Genomic DNA, 17,140 nt, shown 5'->3' with positions numbered 1-17,140 from the left:
CGGCCCTCTCAGGGGCCAAGACTGCTGAAGCCAGGCTGGGCTCTATCTGGCCATTGGACTAATATCCAGATATTAAGTAAACAATAAATTAGCAAAACTACAAGAAAATTCTACAGCCCTTTGCATTTGGCAATCATTGAGTGTTAATTAGAAATTCATTACAATTAAAACCCTGCCTAAACAGGGCCTGCGCGCCTTAATTACATCTGATTTTTAATTCAGAATACGTGTTTACACAGAAAGCGCTACGTACCCCATGATTATCCCCAATCCTCTTTATACTGTACTAATTATGTAAATTAAACCTAATTAACTGACGAAAACTGCCGTTAATTCAACTGGTAAAAGATATGTGCTTGAGAAGGAGGCGCGTCAGCCCAGCCCGGCCCAAGCCAGAATCGGAATGGGCGCTAGAGGCCGGGCCCGTGTGGACCCGACGCCGATGCCGGGGAAATAGGGGCCAGCGCGGGACTAATGAGGGGCTGCAGAGAAAACAGCCATGAGCGGATTAAGAAGACAAAAACCCTAATAATAATAATGAGGACTGAAGAGAGAGCGGCCGAAGGAACTAGCTTCCACGCCCTACTCTCTGGGCAGGCTGCAGGACCCAGAACCACCACTGAGAAAAGGGATGTCATATGCCACATACCTGGGTTCCAGTCCCAGCTCTCCCCACCCATCGGCCTCCTGAACTTGAGGAGACGACCTGGCCTCATTAGGCATTTATACTCCAACCCAGGTTGAAGCTGCACCTTCCTTCCTGTCCCTTCACCCAGCCAGACCCCCTCTGCAGTGCGCCAGACAGGGTTCATCTAGCTCTGCCTGAGCGTCTTACTGCCTGCTCTGACTGTGGGCTTTTCAGTGCCTGGGAAATGGGACTATGTGCTCGAATTGTGGCTGCCATAAAAACGGGCTGGCAGATCCGAAAAAGTGGCGGAACCCCAAACAAGTGCCCCCAGAAACAAGCCCCAAGCAGCGGCGGTCCCCCAGCCTCTCCAAGGGCCTTCCATTGAGTTTAGCTGGAACTGCTGCTAGTTTGGAAACTGAGATCGGGCTGGGAGCTGTCCCTAGCTTGGTGCTGAAAAGGGAGCCGAGGCCACATTGGCTGTCCGCTGATGTAGTGGCCCAGGGTAGGACCTTTTGTATGAGAGATCCCCAGGGACTCTGCCTCCAGGCTGCTGGGACTGACGAAAGGCCGGTCCCGGAGACGTTTTCAGCCCTGGAAGCACAATAGAGGCAAAATAGGGGCCCCTCCGAGAGGGGAGACTTTTCCTCTTCTCCCTGCTCCTGGGGGCGCCAGGCTACTAGATCGTTGTCACCACCATACCGAATTCTGAGGTAGCTTTTGAAAAAATCATTAGGATTCTAGGAATAATTACCGAGTGGGATTGTAATTATGGGATGGGGGAACCTGGGCCGAGGGAGGGGAGACGAGCAGGGTGTGGGCATGCTGGGGATAGCCTCTTGTACTGGGCCGAAAAGGGGGCTGTTTCTCTCAAAAGGAAGGCGAGAGCGCAGAGTTGGACCGGGACAGGGGTTGCACCTAGGAGAGACGCTGGAATGAAAAAGGGCCTGAGGAGGCTCCAGGCTGAAGAGAGGAGAGGCGAGGCGGAAGAGAGCAAGAGACAGAGACAGAGAGAGGCGGGGAGGGGGGCAAGACACCCCCCCCACACCGTCTAAAAGAAACGGAGTTTGTCTAGAAGAAACTTGCTTGGGAGTGGTTTCTATGGCTTCAGGGAACAGGTACCTGCTCCAGGCCTGGTACTTCCTTTCTCTAAGGAAAAGGCCCACCTAATTGTATTCCAGGGTCCTTCCGTGGGGTCTCCTCAAGCCAGAGAAAAGAACAGGAAAGGGGCGTGAGAGAGGAGAAGAGGAAGTTAACCCACAGGAGCTGAAACACAGGAGGGAAGAGGGCCCATAACCCAGAGCCTGAAGGAAAATAAGAGGGCGGGGGTGGGGGCGACCCCGAGCCGCTACCCGCGGAAGATTTATGGAGCCACTCAGGTTCCAAGGACAGGCTGCACTCGCCTCTGCTGCCATCGCCAGTAGCCTCTGCGGCGCTGCGCCCCCTGCCCGGGCGGCCCACCGCGCCCCAGGCCATCCCTGCCATTATTAACTTCTGTTTGATTAGGGTAATTGTTCAAACTTGGGTTGGACAGTATGATTAATTACAGTTTAATTAACGTGTCCATTAAGGACACTTAATGCCACGGGGGCAGGAAGAGGAGGAGGTGGAACTGGCCAAGGGGGCGCCTGAAAACAGGCGAGGGGTGTGCTACTAGTAACTCATGTATTAAGATGAAAAGAAATGAGAGAGAGAGAGAGAGAGAGAGAGAGAGAGAGAGAGAGAGAGAGAGAACGCTTTAGAGTATAGAGAAAGTACCAAGGGGCAAGGTGGTGTCCAAAGAAAGAAAGAAAGAAAGAAAGAAAGAAAGAAAGAAAGAAAGAAGGAAGGAAGGAAGGAAGGAAGGAAGGAAGGAAGGAAGGAAGAAAGAAACTAGACCCCTTGTCGCTAGAGACCAAGTAGTTGACCCCACGTATCCTCCAATTATAACTTGGCTTTTCTGCCTTAGACCTGTTAGAGATGATAAGAGATACTGGAGTTGGGCACAAACCCATCTCCCCAGCAGTCCCTTGCCCAGTGAAGAAAGCTGGAGGGTGACTTTCGCAATGAGGCTTTCCAGCCTGCTCCCACAGTCAGGAGCGGTGGGGAGCTGCGCCTGCCCCTTCCCGGTTGCGCTCCCCAGAGCTCAGTACTCCACCCCAGCTTTGACGGCCGGTCTGGGTCTCCAAGGCAAACTTAGCTCCACTGTCCCTGCAGCGGGCGCGCGGTGTGACCCTCCTTGCTTCCCTTTCTTTTGAGTAACCCTCAACTCCATCACCTAGCCGGGCTCGGGGCCCTCGGTGGCAATGGCGAGCTTTGGACCCTCAGCTCTTGGTTCTCAGGGGTGGGGACTTTCTGCCCCCCCATCCCTTCCGCCCACTCGGCCTCCGTGGCTCACGCGGGGCCGCAGGTGCGAGCCGCGGGCCGCAGGTGGGCGGCCGCTTACCTGGGGCGCACAGGCCCTGGGGCTGCGGAGAGGCGGCGGGCGCGACGCGTGGCCCGCGGGCGGGCGCACCCGAGGAGGGCGCGAGGGACAAGAGGGGTGGTGGGTGTGGCGCCCCGGCTCGCAGCTGTCAGGAGCTCCCGCCTAACGCCGGCCTCGCCACTCCCGCCTGTGACCGCGGCCGTGCCCGCCGCCGCGCCCTGAGCCCTGGCTTCTTCTTCGGGCTAGTCCCCGGCCTCGGGGTCATCGGTTCCTGACACCCGGTTCTGTTCCGGGGACCCTGACGCCCCGCGCCTGTTGAGAGCGGGAGGGGCCGCGGGTGTAGCGCGGGGAGCGGGGTTGCGCGGCTGTGCGCGCGCGCGGGGAGGGGCCGCGCCGTCACCCGGAGAGCCCGGCGGATCCCCGACTCCCGCCCGCCGCTCCGCCCGCCGCGCACCTCCGCTCGCCGCCTGCCCGGCTCCAGCCGCCGCACGGTGAGTACCCGCGATCGCCAGCCCGCAGCCCCCGGGCCGGCCGCCGCAGCGCTTCTTTCGTTGACTTCTCCTTTAGACTCTGTGGCTGTTGTTTTCTATCCTACCAAACGACTCCACAGCCTCGCTGCCACCGCTGCCCGCCTCCCGCCTCCTTACCCTCGCCAGGCTCGCCCCTCCAACCCCAGGAAGTGGCTAGGGGGTCCCCGTGCCACCCTGACCGCTGCTCCTTGTCGCCGTGTGCGGCCCTTCGCTGGTGCTTTCTTCTTTGGCCCTCGAAATGCTGTTTCGTTCCTAGGGTTCCCCACTTCTCCGGGCTTCAAGGCCAGAAACCCTTTGGGGAAACCCCTTGGGGACTCAGAACCCCCAGCTTCAGGTGGACGCTCCTGGCTCAGGGTGTCCTCTTCACTGTATGCGGGCCCGGTACATTTGCCCAGAAAACCAAGAAGCCATCGTCATTCCCACAGCTGCGCGTCCCCCTAGCCACCTCCGCAGCCTGTCTGAAAGCCGACCCTGGGACGCCTGGCTCGCCTTGTTGACCCGTCAGCCAGGGAGTTAGGACAGTGGTTTGTTTGCCTCCTAAAAATGTTACCGGGGACTTCCGTGTCAAGGGAGGATCAACTTGCTTCAGTTTGACTGGAAGAGATGAAACAGATAATAGATAAATAGGTTGATACTTGAACAAGGCACAAGATAGATGGGAGAAGGAACGGTGAGCTGGCAGCAACAATCAGGGACAGATAAGCATCTAAGCAAACGGGGGGGAGAGAGACCTGCAGACCAAAGATCCCAGGTTCTTAGCTGAAGGCTTTGGAATTCGGACCCCCTGTTAGAATGAAGCTACCCCTGGGAAATGGATTTGCCTTTCCAGCCAAGTTTGGGGGAGGGAGTCCTAGGGACTGAATTGGGCGGCAAGAGCGCCGGCCACCGTGCAAAGGGTTGGAGCCCTGAGTGTCTGAAGACACGTGGGTGACTGGGCGACCTAGAAGGCCCTAAACATCAATTCCTGGGTCCTCCGCCAGGCTAGACCGTGGATACAGCTTCCTCTCTGCCTTCTCCAGAGATCAAAGCGAGGGACCAGAAACAACTTTTTATGCCTGGAGTTTTACAGTGGCTTCCAAGAGTGGCCAAGATTCCTTCTAGCCCATATGAGCTGATATCGGGGTATGAAAGATATTCGAAGAAGAGTCACCCTCACAAAAGGAGCAGCCCAGAGCCTGGGGATCCTGTGTCTGGCCTGAGAAAGAAAAGCAGATGTGAAAGAGGAAAGAAAGCTCAGGGACATGTTTTCAAAAGCTAAGAAATGACTCCAGAGAAACGCCTGTGAGAACCTCTCCGTCCCAAAAGCTGACCCAGAGGGGAGCTGGAATGCAGCTAAAGATGCAGAAAATGTGGTTAGGAACTGCGTGATCCTGGCCCAACTGATGGCTGGCAAGAAAGCTGTTTGTAAACCCAGCTGGACACTTTCTGCTCAAGGAACATCGGGCGCAGGGCGTCAGAAGAGAAGTACAGGTTTGTGCAAACCGGTACTGCTGTCCCTGGAAGTCGGTCATTACGAAGCTAGGTGCAGTGGGGGCCAACCCGAGGTCGTGGTGCACGCGACAAGCTTTGGAAAGGGTAGAGTTCAGCACCGCGAACAGCGGTGGCCTCCTCCTCCTCCCTTCCTTTTCAATCTCCATCCCTCCCCCTTCTCCCTACCCCCATCCCTGCATCCGCAGTTTGGTGATGGGCAGTGAGTGCCCCTCCTTCGCCTCCCCACCTCTCCCTTCACTGCCCCCGCCCGCACGCGTGCACGCGCGACTGAGCAGAGGGGCCGCTGGTCCCTGAAGTCCGGGCTTCAGGACCCTGGCGGGTAGGGCGAGCTGTGAGGTAGCTGAAGGCACGCAAACCTGAGTACCGGGCTAGAAAGCCTGGATTTGGCTATGGCATTGCTGTGTGGCCTTGGGCAAGTCACTCTCCGTCTCTGGGTCCCACTTCCTTTCCAATCTGAAAACAGGATTGGCTTCCTGGCAGCCGGGGCTTTCCTGAGGTTTCGATTTTCCCTTTCCCCCCTTAGCCCCCCCCCCCCCGGGTGCTTTTGTTTCAGCTCAGAAGCGGGTCTGAATAACAAAAGGGGCCAGTCCGGGAAACGAATGAGCTTGATCTCCCCACTGCCAAGTAACCCCCTCGCACCCCACACGTTGCGCCCCGCTGGGCGGGCCTGAACCTAGGTAGCGGCACTAAAAATGGCTCATCTGCTCTCTGCTCTCTCTGTTTCGCAGGAGCGGCGGCATGGAGGCTCTCACCACTCAGCTGGGGCCGGGACGCGAGGGCAGTTCCTCTCCCAACTCCAAGCAAGAGTTGCAGCCCTACTCGGGATCCAGCGCCCTTAAACCCAACCAGGTGGGCGAGACGTCGCTGTACGGGGTGCCCATCGTGTCGCTGGTCATCGATGGGCAGGAGCGCCTGTGCCTAGCCCAGATCTCCAACACCCTGCTCAAAAACTACAGCTACAATGAGATCCACAACCGCCGGGTGGCCCTGGGTATCACGTGCGTGCAGTGCACGCCGGTGCAGCTGGAGATCCTGCGTCGGGCCGGGGCCATGCCCATCTCCTCTCGCCGGTGCGGTATGATCACAAAGCGAGAGGCCGAGCGCCTGTGCAAGTCATTCCTGGGCGAGCACAAGCCACCCAAACTGCCCGAGAACTTCGCCTTTGACGTGGTGCACGAGTGCGCGTGGGGTTCTCGGGGCAGCTTCATTCCTGCCCGTTACAACAGCTCTCGTGCCAAGTGCATCAAGTGCGGTTACTGCAGCATGTATTTCTCACCCAACAAGTTCATCTTCCATTCGCACCGCACACCCGACGCCAAGTACACTCAGCCCGACGCCGCCAACTTCAACTCGTGGCGTCGGCACCTCAAACTCAGTGACAAGTCGGCCACCGACGAGCTGAGCCATGCTTGGGAGGACGTCAAGGCTATGTTTAATGGCGGTACGCGCAAGCGGACCTTCTCCCTGCAAGGGGGCGGCGGAGGCGGCGCTAACAGCGGGTCTGGTGGTGCAGGGAAGGGCGGCGCTGGTGGCGGTGGCGGTCCGGGGTGCGGCTCAGAGATGGCCCCAGGCCCACCGCCTCACAAAAGTCTGCGCTGCGGTGAAGACGAGGCGGCTGGGCCTCCCGGGCCACCTCCACCGCATCCGCAGCGCGCACTTGGCCTGGCGGCGGCAGCTAGTGGCCCTGCAGGACCTGGGGGGCCTGGGGGCAGCGCGGGGGTTCGCAGCTACCCGGTGATTCCAGTGCCCAGCAAAGGTTTTGGCCTCTTGCAAAAGTTGCCCCCGCCTCTTTTCCCGCACCCTTACGGTTTCCCCACAGCCTTCGGCCTATGTCCCAAAAAGGACGACCCAGTGTTGGTCGCGGGAGAACCCAAGGGAGGCCCTGGCACAGGGAGCGGTGGGGGTGCTGGCACCGCCGCGGGTGCCGGTGGCCCGGGAGCTGGCCACTTACCCCCGGGAGCAGGGCCGGGCCCTGGTGGCGGCACAATGTTCTGGGGACATCAACCTTCCGGCGCAGCCAAGGACGCAGCGGCGGTAGCTGCCGCAGCTGCCGCCGCCACCGTGTACCCGACGTTTCCCATGTTCTGGCCAGCTGCCGGGAGCCTCCCGGTGCCTCCTTACCCGGCCGCGCAGAGCCAAGCTAAGGCCGTAGCCGCCGCGGTGGCGGCGGCGGCTGCGGCGGCTGCGGCGGCGGCTGGCGGGGGCGGGCCGGAGGCTTTGGACAGTGCGGAGCCAGCTAAGGAGGGCAGCCTCGGTACAGAGGAGCGCTGCCCGAGCGCTCTGTCCCGCGGGCCCCTGGACGAGGACGGAGCGGACGAGGCGCTGCCACCGTCCCTGGCTCCCCTGGCCCCTCCGCCACCACCACCTGCCCGCAAAAGCTCCTACGTGTCAGCCTTTCGACCCGTAGTCAAGGACGCGGAGAGCATCGCTAAGCTCTACGGCAGCGCCCGGGAGGCCTACGGCTCAGGGCCGGCTCGCGGGCCAGTGCCGGGCACGGGGACCGGAGGGGGCTACGTGAGCCCGGACTTTCTGAGCGAGGGCAGCTCCAGCTACCACTCTGCCTCGCCCGACGTGGACACCGCGGACGAACCGGAGGTGGACGTAGAATCCAACCGCTTCCCCGACGAGGACGGAGCCCAGGACGACACGGAGCCCAGCGCACCCAGCACGGGAGGTGGCCCAGACGGCGACCAGCCTGCTGGGCCCCCATCTGTCACATCCTCAGGCGCAGACGGACCCACAGACTCTGCGGATGGCGATAGCCCTCGTCCTCGCCGCCGCCTTGGGCCACCGCCCGCTATCAGATCCTCATTCGGGGACCTGGTGGCCGATGATGTGGTGCGGAGAACTGAGCGGAGCCCACCAAGCGGTGGCTATGAGCTGCGAGAGCCTTGCGGGCCCCTGGGAGGCCCCGCGGCGGCCAAGGTGAGCCCTGTGCACCTCGTCGGTGGCGCCTCCTCCCTTACACCATTCTGCCCTGATACAAAGCAGCTCCGGGCCCGCTGCGGGCCCGGTGCGGGGGAAATGGATTCTGTTCTGAGCAGGCAGGTCTGAGGAGCAGCAGGTCCCAGCTGCTCTTCGCAGCCCCAGCCGGGGGACGCGCTGTGGCACTGGGCTGAGGGATTCGGAAAATCCGGGGGACAGGCTACAGAAATGGCGAGTGCGTTTTTGGTTTTGCTGATGGGAGGTGAGAAGAGTTGCAGAGACTGTTAGACACTCAGAAAGAGAGACAAAGGGTCTGAAGGAAGAAAGGGGGAAAGAAAGGGACTCAGAGCTAGAGAAAGAAGCCCTGGAGGCCAGGCACAAAGTATGCCTACATGCAAAGGAACCCAGAAGGGAGAGAAGAGGGCAGTCTCTTGCCAAGAAGAATCTCTAGACATTCTAACTAGCAGTTTTCTGCGTCCTTTTAAACTCTAGTCTAAGAAACTACCCCTCTGGGCTGGAAAACCCAAGCTTTCGGGCTCTCTGTCGGGGAAGCGGCTGGAGGGCAACGTGTGGCTAGACAGAAGGGCTGACTGTTTTGAAAGAAGATGCGCGCGCGCACACACTTGTCCATTTACGCTGGGTTTATTAAAACAAAAACCATTGGCTGCGCGAGAAAGGCACCCTTTTATGCTGAGAAGGCAGGTTAAAGAGAGGTGAGCACAGAATGTGGGGGTGGCTTCGGACAGCCTCTGGCTTGAGAGCAGCTTTGTGTGTTAAGTAATTTGCTCCGGAGTACCAAAGAGTATACCAAATCCTCTAGTGCGTCACTGCTTCGTTCAGGTCTCCAGGGCCCACCAACCTCCACGACACTGTCGGCCGCTAAGTAAGGCTGTCCCCCTAATCGCCTGTCATTTTCGGCCGTCGCAGGTGTACGCGCCTGAGAGGGACGAACACGTGAAGAGTGCAGCCGCAACGCTGGGGCCCGCAGCCTCGTATCTCTGCACCTCAGAGACCCACGGTAATGCCTCCCGAGGCCTCTGGCCCTTCAGTGCAGGGAGCGCAGGCCGAACCCGGGGCCAAGGCAGGCCTTTCAAGGAAGGAAGGGGCGAAGAGAAAGGAGTGATAGAGAAGGGAGACGAAAAAAACGATAAAAGAAAAGGGAAACTAAGTGTAAACTCCCAAGTCTCAGGGTTTGGTTACTTGAAAATAATCACAACCCATCCCCTTCACTGCACACACGCACACACTCCAGTACACCTCATCAGAGAAGTAAACCTTTCCGAAAGCCCACTCATACCTGGCATCTCCTTCACACCATTCCATTTATTACACATGTGCTTAGCCTAAGGCTGGTGGCCTTAGGTGGTGGCCGGGCCTGATCCCGGTGCAGGGTGAGAGCTAGTGTCTGCGCGCTAGGGTATCTCAGAAGCTGCGGCCCCAATAAAGGATCAGCCCTGCATTTGCATTTGAGATCCTGTTAGCTGGGAGAGGGCGGAGGTCAGGAGTGAGCAAACAGAAATCTAAGCAGGCCTGTGCAGCCGGGTGTGGGACAGTGTCCTCCTACAACTCCAGTACCCGGAAGGTTGTCACTTGGGTTGCGATCTCCGCTGAAGTGGCGCGGACAAATCCGGCGGCCACGCGCTCTCCCGGTGCCCCAGTATCTGCGCACGCAATGTAGGTCGCTTGTCCCAGGTGGGCTCAGCTGCTTGTCTTGATCTTTTCCTGGGGGCCAGAGGCTGGGGCAGGGGCGTGTAGCCCAGAATGGAGCAGACCTTGTGCAGGGGAGGGGTACTGGGCCCAAAGCCTCAGGGCGCGCGCCTGGGCTCACAGCCGGGAACCAGAGGCGGCCACGACGTTTTTAATTAGGGCTTGGGCGCCCCAACCGAGGCCGCACTGCAGTATCCGGGTCACGGTTTCTTTGCTTCTCCTTGAAACTCAGTCTGCCTTTTAGAGCCAGATAAGGAAGACAATCACTCGACGACAGCGGACGACTTGGAAACCAGAAAATCCTTTTCAGACCAAAGGAGTGTCTCCCAGCCAAGCCCTGCAAATACAGATCGAGGTGAGCCCCGGTAGTCCTGGCTCGCACCGGTGGCCTTGAGCTCCCGCTCATCCGGGTCACCACAGGCTTGGAGGAAGGTTTTAATCATGAGCAAACGATACCACTGAGCAGATAGTTAACGTTGTGGAGGAGGCGTAGTCCTGGTTTCAGGACTAGTTTTCTCCTTATTGGCTTTGAGGGTCTTCTGAGGACGGGAGGTGGGTACTAAAAGGAAAGGAAGGAACCACCCCATTCATCTAGAATGGGTCAAAGGGCGCCTCCTGCCAGGGCTCAGCCTCCTGAACTCCGTGGAAGGTGAGGAGGTGGGAAAGCTGCAAGTCTGGCAGAAGTCCTACATTTGGCAGAATTCCCAGGAGCTTACCTCCTCCTCTCTGAAGGCTCCCAGGACAGAATCCCCCTCTTACCTGCCCTTGTGTCCTAGGTGAAGACGGGCTCACATTGGATGTCACAGGAACTCACCTAGTGGAGAAAGATATCGAAAATCTGGCCAGAGGTGAGGTTAAATGTGAGGAATGGGGCCATGAGGTGCTTGAAGTAGAGGAGTTCTTGAGAGACTGTAGTCTGGTAGTGGGTATATGCCAAAGGCATAGCTGGGGGAGGGGTGCCACCCAGGAGGAAAAAAAATCACTCTCTGGACCCCTGGCGCAGGGGTGCAGAGCAGGATGTTGGGTGAGTGAACCAAACCCCAGTAAGTTTATTGGAAGTTTGGGTTCCCAAGACCTGAGTCTTGAAGGACCCGGTGAGAAAGGATTGGTCTTGACTGTTGGAATTTGTAACCAACGGGCAGTTTGGGTCTTGAGAGATGCAGGAAAAACAGAACCTTTTTTTTCCCCTAAAGAACAAGATGGCAGGCACTTATTTCCGGATACATCAAAAGCTACTTTTCCCTCTGGAATTAAACTGTTCACACAATAACATAGTAGGGTTGGCCTCGCTCTCTTGCAGACTAGGACACCCTCTCCCTCTCCCGTTGCTGCTCAGTCCACAGAGGGTGGGGAATCGCTTAAGGCACAGTGGTTTTGAACCTCTTCCTGGCTCCATATCTTACTTCCCTGAGTTGCAAAGGAGCCTTTTCATGGAAGGACCTACATACTCCTGAGCTCATGCTCCGGCAGATCCTCCTTCCACTCCCCAGGTTTCTGGGGGGGGGGGGTTGAGCCTTCCCCACACCAGCCACACCTCGGAAGGTCTTAGAAATCAGGCGGCTGGGGTTCCAAGTAGGGGAGCAGGGATCTTCTGCTCTTCCTGACCTCACATCTCACAGGATGATGCCACAACTTCAAAAACACTGCTTGAGGGCCTCAGTGCCTCTTGAAATTGTAGACAAAGTTTCTCCCTGTGTCTTTTCTTTTTCTTTCTTTCTTTCTTTTTCTTTTTCTGGAAAGGCTGTTCCTGGATTTTATCAGATTCTCCCTGAATTGCCTTTAGAGCAGAGATTAGACTTCTCCTTTGCAATATGATGGCTGTGGGTCATCCTCTGAGGTTGAGAAGTTACTAGCAACTTAAAACAGATGTTAGGCCCCCAGTTGTTCCAGGGGGCCAGGGGGCCAGACATACAAAATGGTTTCCACCTTCTTGAATGTGAATATCCTGGCACCCCCCCCACCCCCCCCCCCCCCGCCATCTTCCACCCTAGCCTTGGAGCTCAGATAGAAAAGAATAGCCAGACCATGAAGCCAGAGCATGGGAGGCCTCTGCTCAGGTGTCAGGGGTGCTGGCAGGACAAACCCTTGGCCCCAATGGGTACCCTGGATTGCCTCAGTCTCCCCCTTTACTTCTCTCCCAAACCCTCACAGAAGAATTGCAGAAATTACTTCTGGAGCAAATGGAGCTTCGAAAGAAGCTGGAGCGGGAATTCCAGAGTCTCAAAGGTACTTCCTTCCCCACCCCACAAGGGCTTCCTGCTCTAGGAACTGGGTGCAGGCAGCCGCCAACGGCTTGCCCCAGGGGAGGGAAGAACTCCAGGTTCCCCCGTTTCTAGCTAGGTGAAGGGCAGGATGGGGGTGGGGGCAGGGGTGAGGATTGGAGGGGGCGGGAAGTGGAGCCGGGAGTGGAGGCTGTACTTAACGGCTCTCACTTAATCAATTTGCACAGATAATTTTCAGGATCAAATGAAGAGGGAATTGGCTTATCGGGAAGAAATGGTGCAACAGCTGCAAATTGTCAGAGGTAAGACTGGAGTCAGGTGAGCGCGTGCACGGCCGTAACTGCCTCTCGTCTGGCAGGAGCCGCAATGTTGGCTCAGTCATTTGGATTTAAATTGAAGGTAATTTAACAATTATTTTTTTTATTTAATATCCTTTGTATAGTCTGATTAGCCTCAGAATGGCAAGCAAGCCCGGCAAACGGCTTGCAGGCATCATTACGTGGAGTGATTGAACTTCTTAGCGCTGCAATTTCCACGGCTTCTAAATTAAAAATCGAGGCGTAAAATTACCTGGGAAGTAATGCCTAAGTTCGCTTTAATTTTGGTTAGATCCGTCTGCCTTTAAGCGCCATCCCAGGCCATTTCCTCCCCCAGTCCCCCGACCCACAGTTTGAAGTGTTGGTGTCCTCTCCTTAGCTTTCGGTGGTTTCTGTAGGGAGAGGCTGTGCCCAGGCTGTGACCTCAGCCGTCTGCCTGGAGGGTGGTCTGCGGTTCCTCACAGAACCTCCATGTCTTCCAGATACCTTGTGTAATGAACTGGACCAGGAGAGGAAGGCCCGCTATGCCATCCAGCAGAAATTAAAAGGTGTGAACCCAGAAACAAAGATGAGAGAGAGAGAGAGAGAGAGAGAGAGAGAGAGAGAGAGAGAGAAGAGAGAGAGAGAGAGGATGGCTGGTTGTACTATTGGATGGATGGGTATATCAATGGAGATGTTTGGAAGAAAGATGGCCAGGGCCCACATGGATCAGAAGGGAAGTGGGGTGAAGGGTGAATTTTGTAACTGTGCTGTAAGAAGAAAGAGCCCAGTGAGCTCTGAATATCTGAAAATTTGCTTTCTGGCCCAACCCTGGCCTGGGACAATTAGACTTCTTTGTGCCTCGGTTTCCCCGTCTGTAAAATGGGGCCAATGGACCTAGGAAATGGTTCTGACTGGCCAGGGTCTCATTCTTGCCCTCCTACCTCCCTTCTGCTCCACTGAGAATACCTGTGCCCAAATTGCTGAATGTGGCCTGCGGGGGGGGGGGGCGACTAGTGGAGCTCCAGGGACAGTGAGGCGAGGCGTCCAACGTGGTTGGTGCGTGTCTCTCTCTCTCCAGAAGCTCACGATGCCCTGCACCACTTCTCCTGCAAGATGCTGACTCCCCGGCACTGCACCGGTAACTGCTCCTTCAAGCCTCCGCTGTTGCCCTAGCGCGGGCTTGGCCGCGCCCACGCGCCCTCAAGCCTTGCTGCTCCTTTCCGTAGACGCGGCTGCAGTGGCGGCCCAGAGCGAGGAACAAGCCATTAGGACCCGACCGTTGTAAATACAGCCGCTCGCCCGCTCCAGCCGGGCTCGGCTGGGTTTCCCACTGTAAATACTGCCTCGCCCCTCCTCTGAACTCCAGGGCATCAGACCTCAAGGGGTACACTGGACCCACCCGGGAAAAGAAAGGGGAGAGGAAAGACCTCTTCCATGACCCCTCCCTCTCCGGCCCGAGTGGGGCCTGGGACCCGGAGTGTGAACATGATGTAGCATCTTCGCTGGCTATGGCCGTGCGCTCCCCCGTCCGGTCCACTTCTGAAACTCTTGTTCCTAACGACAACGTGGCGATGTGCAATGGATGTAAACGGACTGTGAGTCTCTTGGTTCAGTATTAGGTCCACTTTATTTTTACTGTACGTTATTTTACTCCCCCTCCCCCGGCACCTTTCCAGTCCTTGTTTTACATTCCTGTTTGGATTTGCTTTGTGATTTTGTTGTTGTTGTTGTGTAACGTAACAGCACTTTAAAAGGACGACAACTGACTCACGAGATGGCGACCATCTTGAGCCGATTTGGGGAGATCTGTATCCGTGACTTTTGTTTTTAATAAAAAGAAAAAAGACCTGTCACTCCTTGGGGCTGCGGAATTGAGCGTGCACCCAGGAGGAAGGGGGCGGGGCTGGTGGCCACTCAGACATGGGGCTTGCGCACGCCAGTGAGGACTAGTGGTCGAGGCTAGAGCGGTGGTGTTCTCCTAAGACCTCTCTACAGACCCTCCTAAAACACATTCAACGCCCCCCCCCCCCGGCTTTAACTGAGGAAGGAATTGCCGCCTTGTCCCCTTGACAGTGGCCCGGAAAGTTAATCTTTACCCTTTTCATGTCCTACATGTGGAGTCACCGGCAGGGGTTTGGGGTGCACTCAGCCTCTCCAGGCTGCTAGGAATTCAGAGTTCGATCGAAATTGCTCTGCTTGCTGGAGCGGGCACCATAGACCTCTGGCTGGGTAGAAGTGAGAAGTGAAGGGCTAGAAAGGAGCTTGGCTGGACTGATCTAGAAAAGATGCTCAGAGTCTAACAGATGCCCTGTGGCGTACCCTCACAGAGCCTGTCTCTATCCCGGAAGGAGGAAGCTCTGTGCTCATTTTAATGACTTCTAGTCCCAGGGGACTTGCGGAGCTGGAGAACCCCAATGAGGAAGGTGAAGCCTGCTGGCCGCAGATGCAAGGGCCAGGACGCTCCCGGGAGTGCGAAGCCTCACCTAGTGGCCATTAGCCTCAGTTTCTATGAGGCTCCGGCTGGAAACACATTCCTCCCCAAGAGTGTGGAGGGCGGGACTGGAAAAGCTGTTCTCTTCGGGAGTTTTCAGCCCAGTCTGGGTCTCTTGCCCTCCCCTAGCTAGCAAAGGTCTTGTGCCCTTTATTTTTTCCAGGGCCTCACTTTCCAATCTCCATTAAATGACATTCGTCTGTCTATGCCTCGAGGCTCAGGGAAACACTCCAGGAAGAAAGCCCATCTGCAGGCCGCTGCCAGGACCGGCTCCTCCAAGACCTGGCTCTCAGACTACCCCCCCCCCCCAGGGGACCTTGGAAGAGAAGTCAGTCCCGCAGTTCTCAGGGAGTTTCACTGAAGGCCTTTTGTGGTGCAGGCGAGCCGGGACAGTCTGGGCGGTGGGGAAGGAAGTAGATGCAGAGGCCCTTGGCGTGGGTGAGACTTAAGATTAGTCCCCGGCTGTGGCTGAGACCCTTCAAGCATCCGATACTGAGAGGTCAAGATTGAGGTGAACGTAAAGGTGGCGGGGCACCAGCAAGCAAACTGGCTCTCTCTTGCTATCCTCGGTCTGGGATCCCCAGGGGCGAGGTGAAAGGGCATGGCTACCCCTCTCACTTCTGGGCTGTACCCACCCCGAAAGCGAGATCTACTTAGGAAGTGACTTGCTTTGCCAAGCACCCCAGGGACAGGACATTTGCTGATTGCTGAGTCTCCTGCGGTCTAAGTATATCTTCGGAAGGCGCACAGTCCTTTTCTTAAAATGGTCAGGACAGTTGCCACCAAAGCCGGAAGGTCCGTGTGGCTACACACCAGTTGAGGAGACTGAGGGAACATTCAACTTTTTCCCTCCAAACTCCCCCAAAGTGGAGAAAAGTATGCAGGGACCTGGGGTTGGCCAGAGGAGAGTCTAGAATAGTAGAGAGCCTCTGAGGATTGGAGGTGTTGCTGGATCCGACCTAGAAAGTTCCATCGCGCAAAAAAAAAAAAAAAAAAAAAAAAAAAAAAAGACAAACTACAAAACATAGAAACCCTCCTGGGCTCTGCATCACTTCGAAATGGCTTTTTTCCCCCAAAATGTTAATAACCAAACGATTGGTATGGATGTAATTATCAATAATTATACGAATTATTGCTGATTGCGGGGCTCGTAGCTACTTTAATTAGCTTACCAGATTCTAATTAAGTTAAATGAAACATTAATAGAGAAAATATGCTTTAAAAAAACACCCAGGATTTTAATGTCTATTTCTCGCCACAATGTTGCCACCTTGCGACGAACATTAGGCATTACAGCCAGCGTGAGAGGCCCAGACACCTTTGCTCTAGCAGAGAAAGTGGGTGTGCGGAATTAAGGGGGACTGTGGGTATGGGATGTCTCAAAGGAGGTTTTCTCTGGGTGCTTGGTTTGGCAACCCTGTTTCCCTGTGTCCCCTACAAAACTCTGGCTCTGAAATACAGGTCTGGAGGTAGGGAACTATGTAAGCATGCGGCCGCCGCTGCCACCACCACCACCACCACCTCCATCACCATCTCCATCACCACCACCACCACCACCACCACCACCTCCACCACCACCACCACCACCACCACCACCACCACCACCACCTCCACAACCTCCACAACCATCTCCACCACCACCACCACCACCACCTCCACCACCACCGCTTTCTCCAAAGGAACTCCATCCCTTTTGGGAGCAGCGTGGGACAGATTGTCGCTCTCCGCCAGTGTGACAAACCCTTCGTGCCAGACTGAGTAGAGAGATATTTTATGCACTTGAGTAAATCGCTTCCCGCCTCTGTCTCCTCTACCAATGGGCTCCTCCCTGGTGCAGCTGTGTTCTCGGGGGCTCTAAGTTCCTGTGCCTTGCAGGGGCCATACTTTCTTGTTATCTTTGGCTTCCCAGGGAACTGCAAGTACCCCCACAACTAAAATCACACCTTATTCTTCCTCCGTGTGGTTCACGGTGCCCACGTGGAATGTCCACGGGAAAGGACGTTCATCTAGGTGCTGGAAATGTCTGAGGGAAGGAATCCCCAGGTGCTCCAGGACAACTGCCACAGAGATGCAATTACACTCATTTGCATAATGTTAATTAGGCAGGAGCTTGCTGCTCACAAAGAAGATCCTTCATCAATAGAATTAGTGTTGGGGTAGGTGTCAAGTAATTTATCTTCAACTTAGAAAAGAAAAACCTTCCTCCTGTCCCAACTGCTACTCAAAGACACTCCCTCACGTTTTGCACGTCCATGGCTACCTATGCACCCACACAGCCCCAGACACCCTTCCAAACAGTACAAGCTTAATCCTTTGAAGACTTGCAACTCCCACCTAGAATCCAGATCTCCAGTCCAAGCAAAACCGCACGCCATGACCCCTCCATGATTCTGGTCTTTATTAGCAGCCTCACCTGCTCCTCCCCAGCCAGAGGCCACAGTGGTGT

The 17,140-nt window shown here is 56.4% G+C and overlaps 1 protein-coding gene across 2 annotated transcripts; it reads left to right on the top strand.

Annotated features, from left to right (window-relative positions):
• Positions 1-5,439: 5,439 nt before the first annotated feature.
• On the top strand, positions 5,440-13,376 carry SKOR1 (SKI family transcriptional corepressor 1; the record flags this gene model as incomplete). Of its 2 annotated transcripts, XM_080930284.1 has the most annotated exons (9): positions 5,440-5,546; positions 5,779-7,975; positions 8,903-8,993; positions 9,927-10,037; positions 10,459-10,530; positions 11,834-11,908; positions 12,132-12,206; positions 12,704-12,769; positions 13,282-13,376. In XM_080930284.1, the coding sequence occupies 9 exons, from the start codon at positions 5,440-5,442 to the stop codon at positions 13,374-13,376; spliced, it is 2,889 nt and encodes a 962-aa protein (XP_080786410.1). The 2 variants fall into 2 exon arrangements, with proteins under 2 accessions (XP_080786410.1, XP_080786411.1); XM_080930285.1 differs by lacking the exon at positions 5,440-5,546 and having other exon boundaries at positions 5,786-7,975; positions 13,285-13,376.
• Between the last annotated feature and the right edge of the window lie 3,764 nt (positions 13,377-17,140).

This window comes from Micromys minutus (assembly GCF_963924665.1).
Source record: "Micromys minutus genome assembly, chromosome: 16".
Classification (NCBI taxonomy): Eukaryota; Metazoa; Chordata; class Mammalia; order Rodentia; family Muridae; genus Micromys; species Micromys minutus.
Note: the sequence above shows the minus strand (reverse complement) of the source record. Positions and strands in the feature narration are given on the sequence as shown.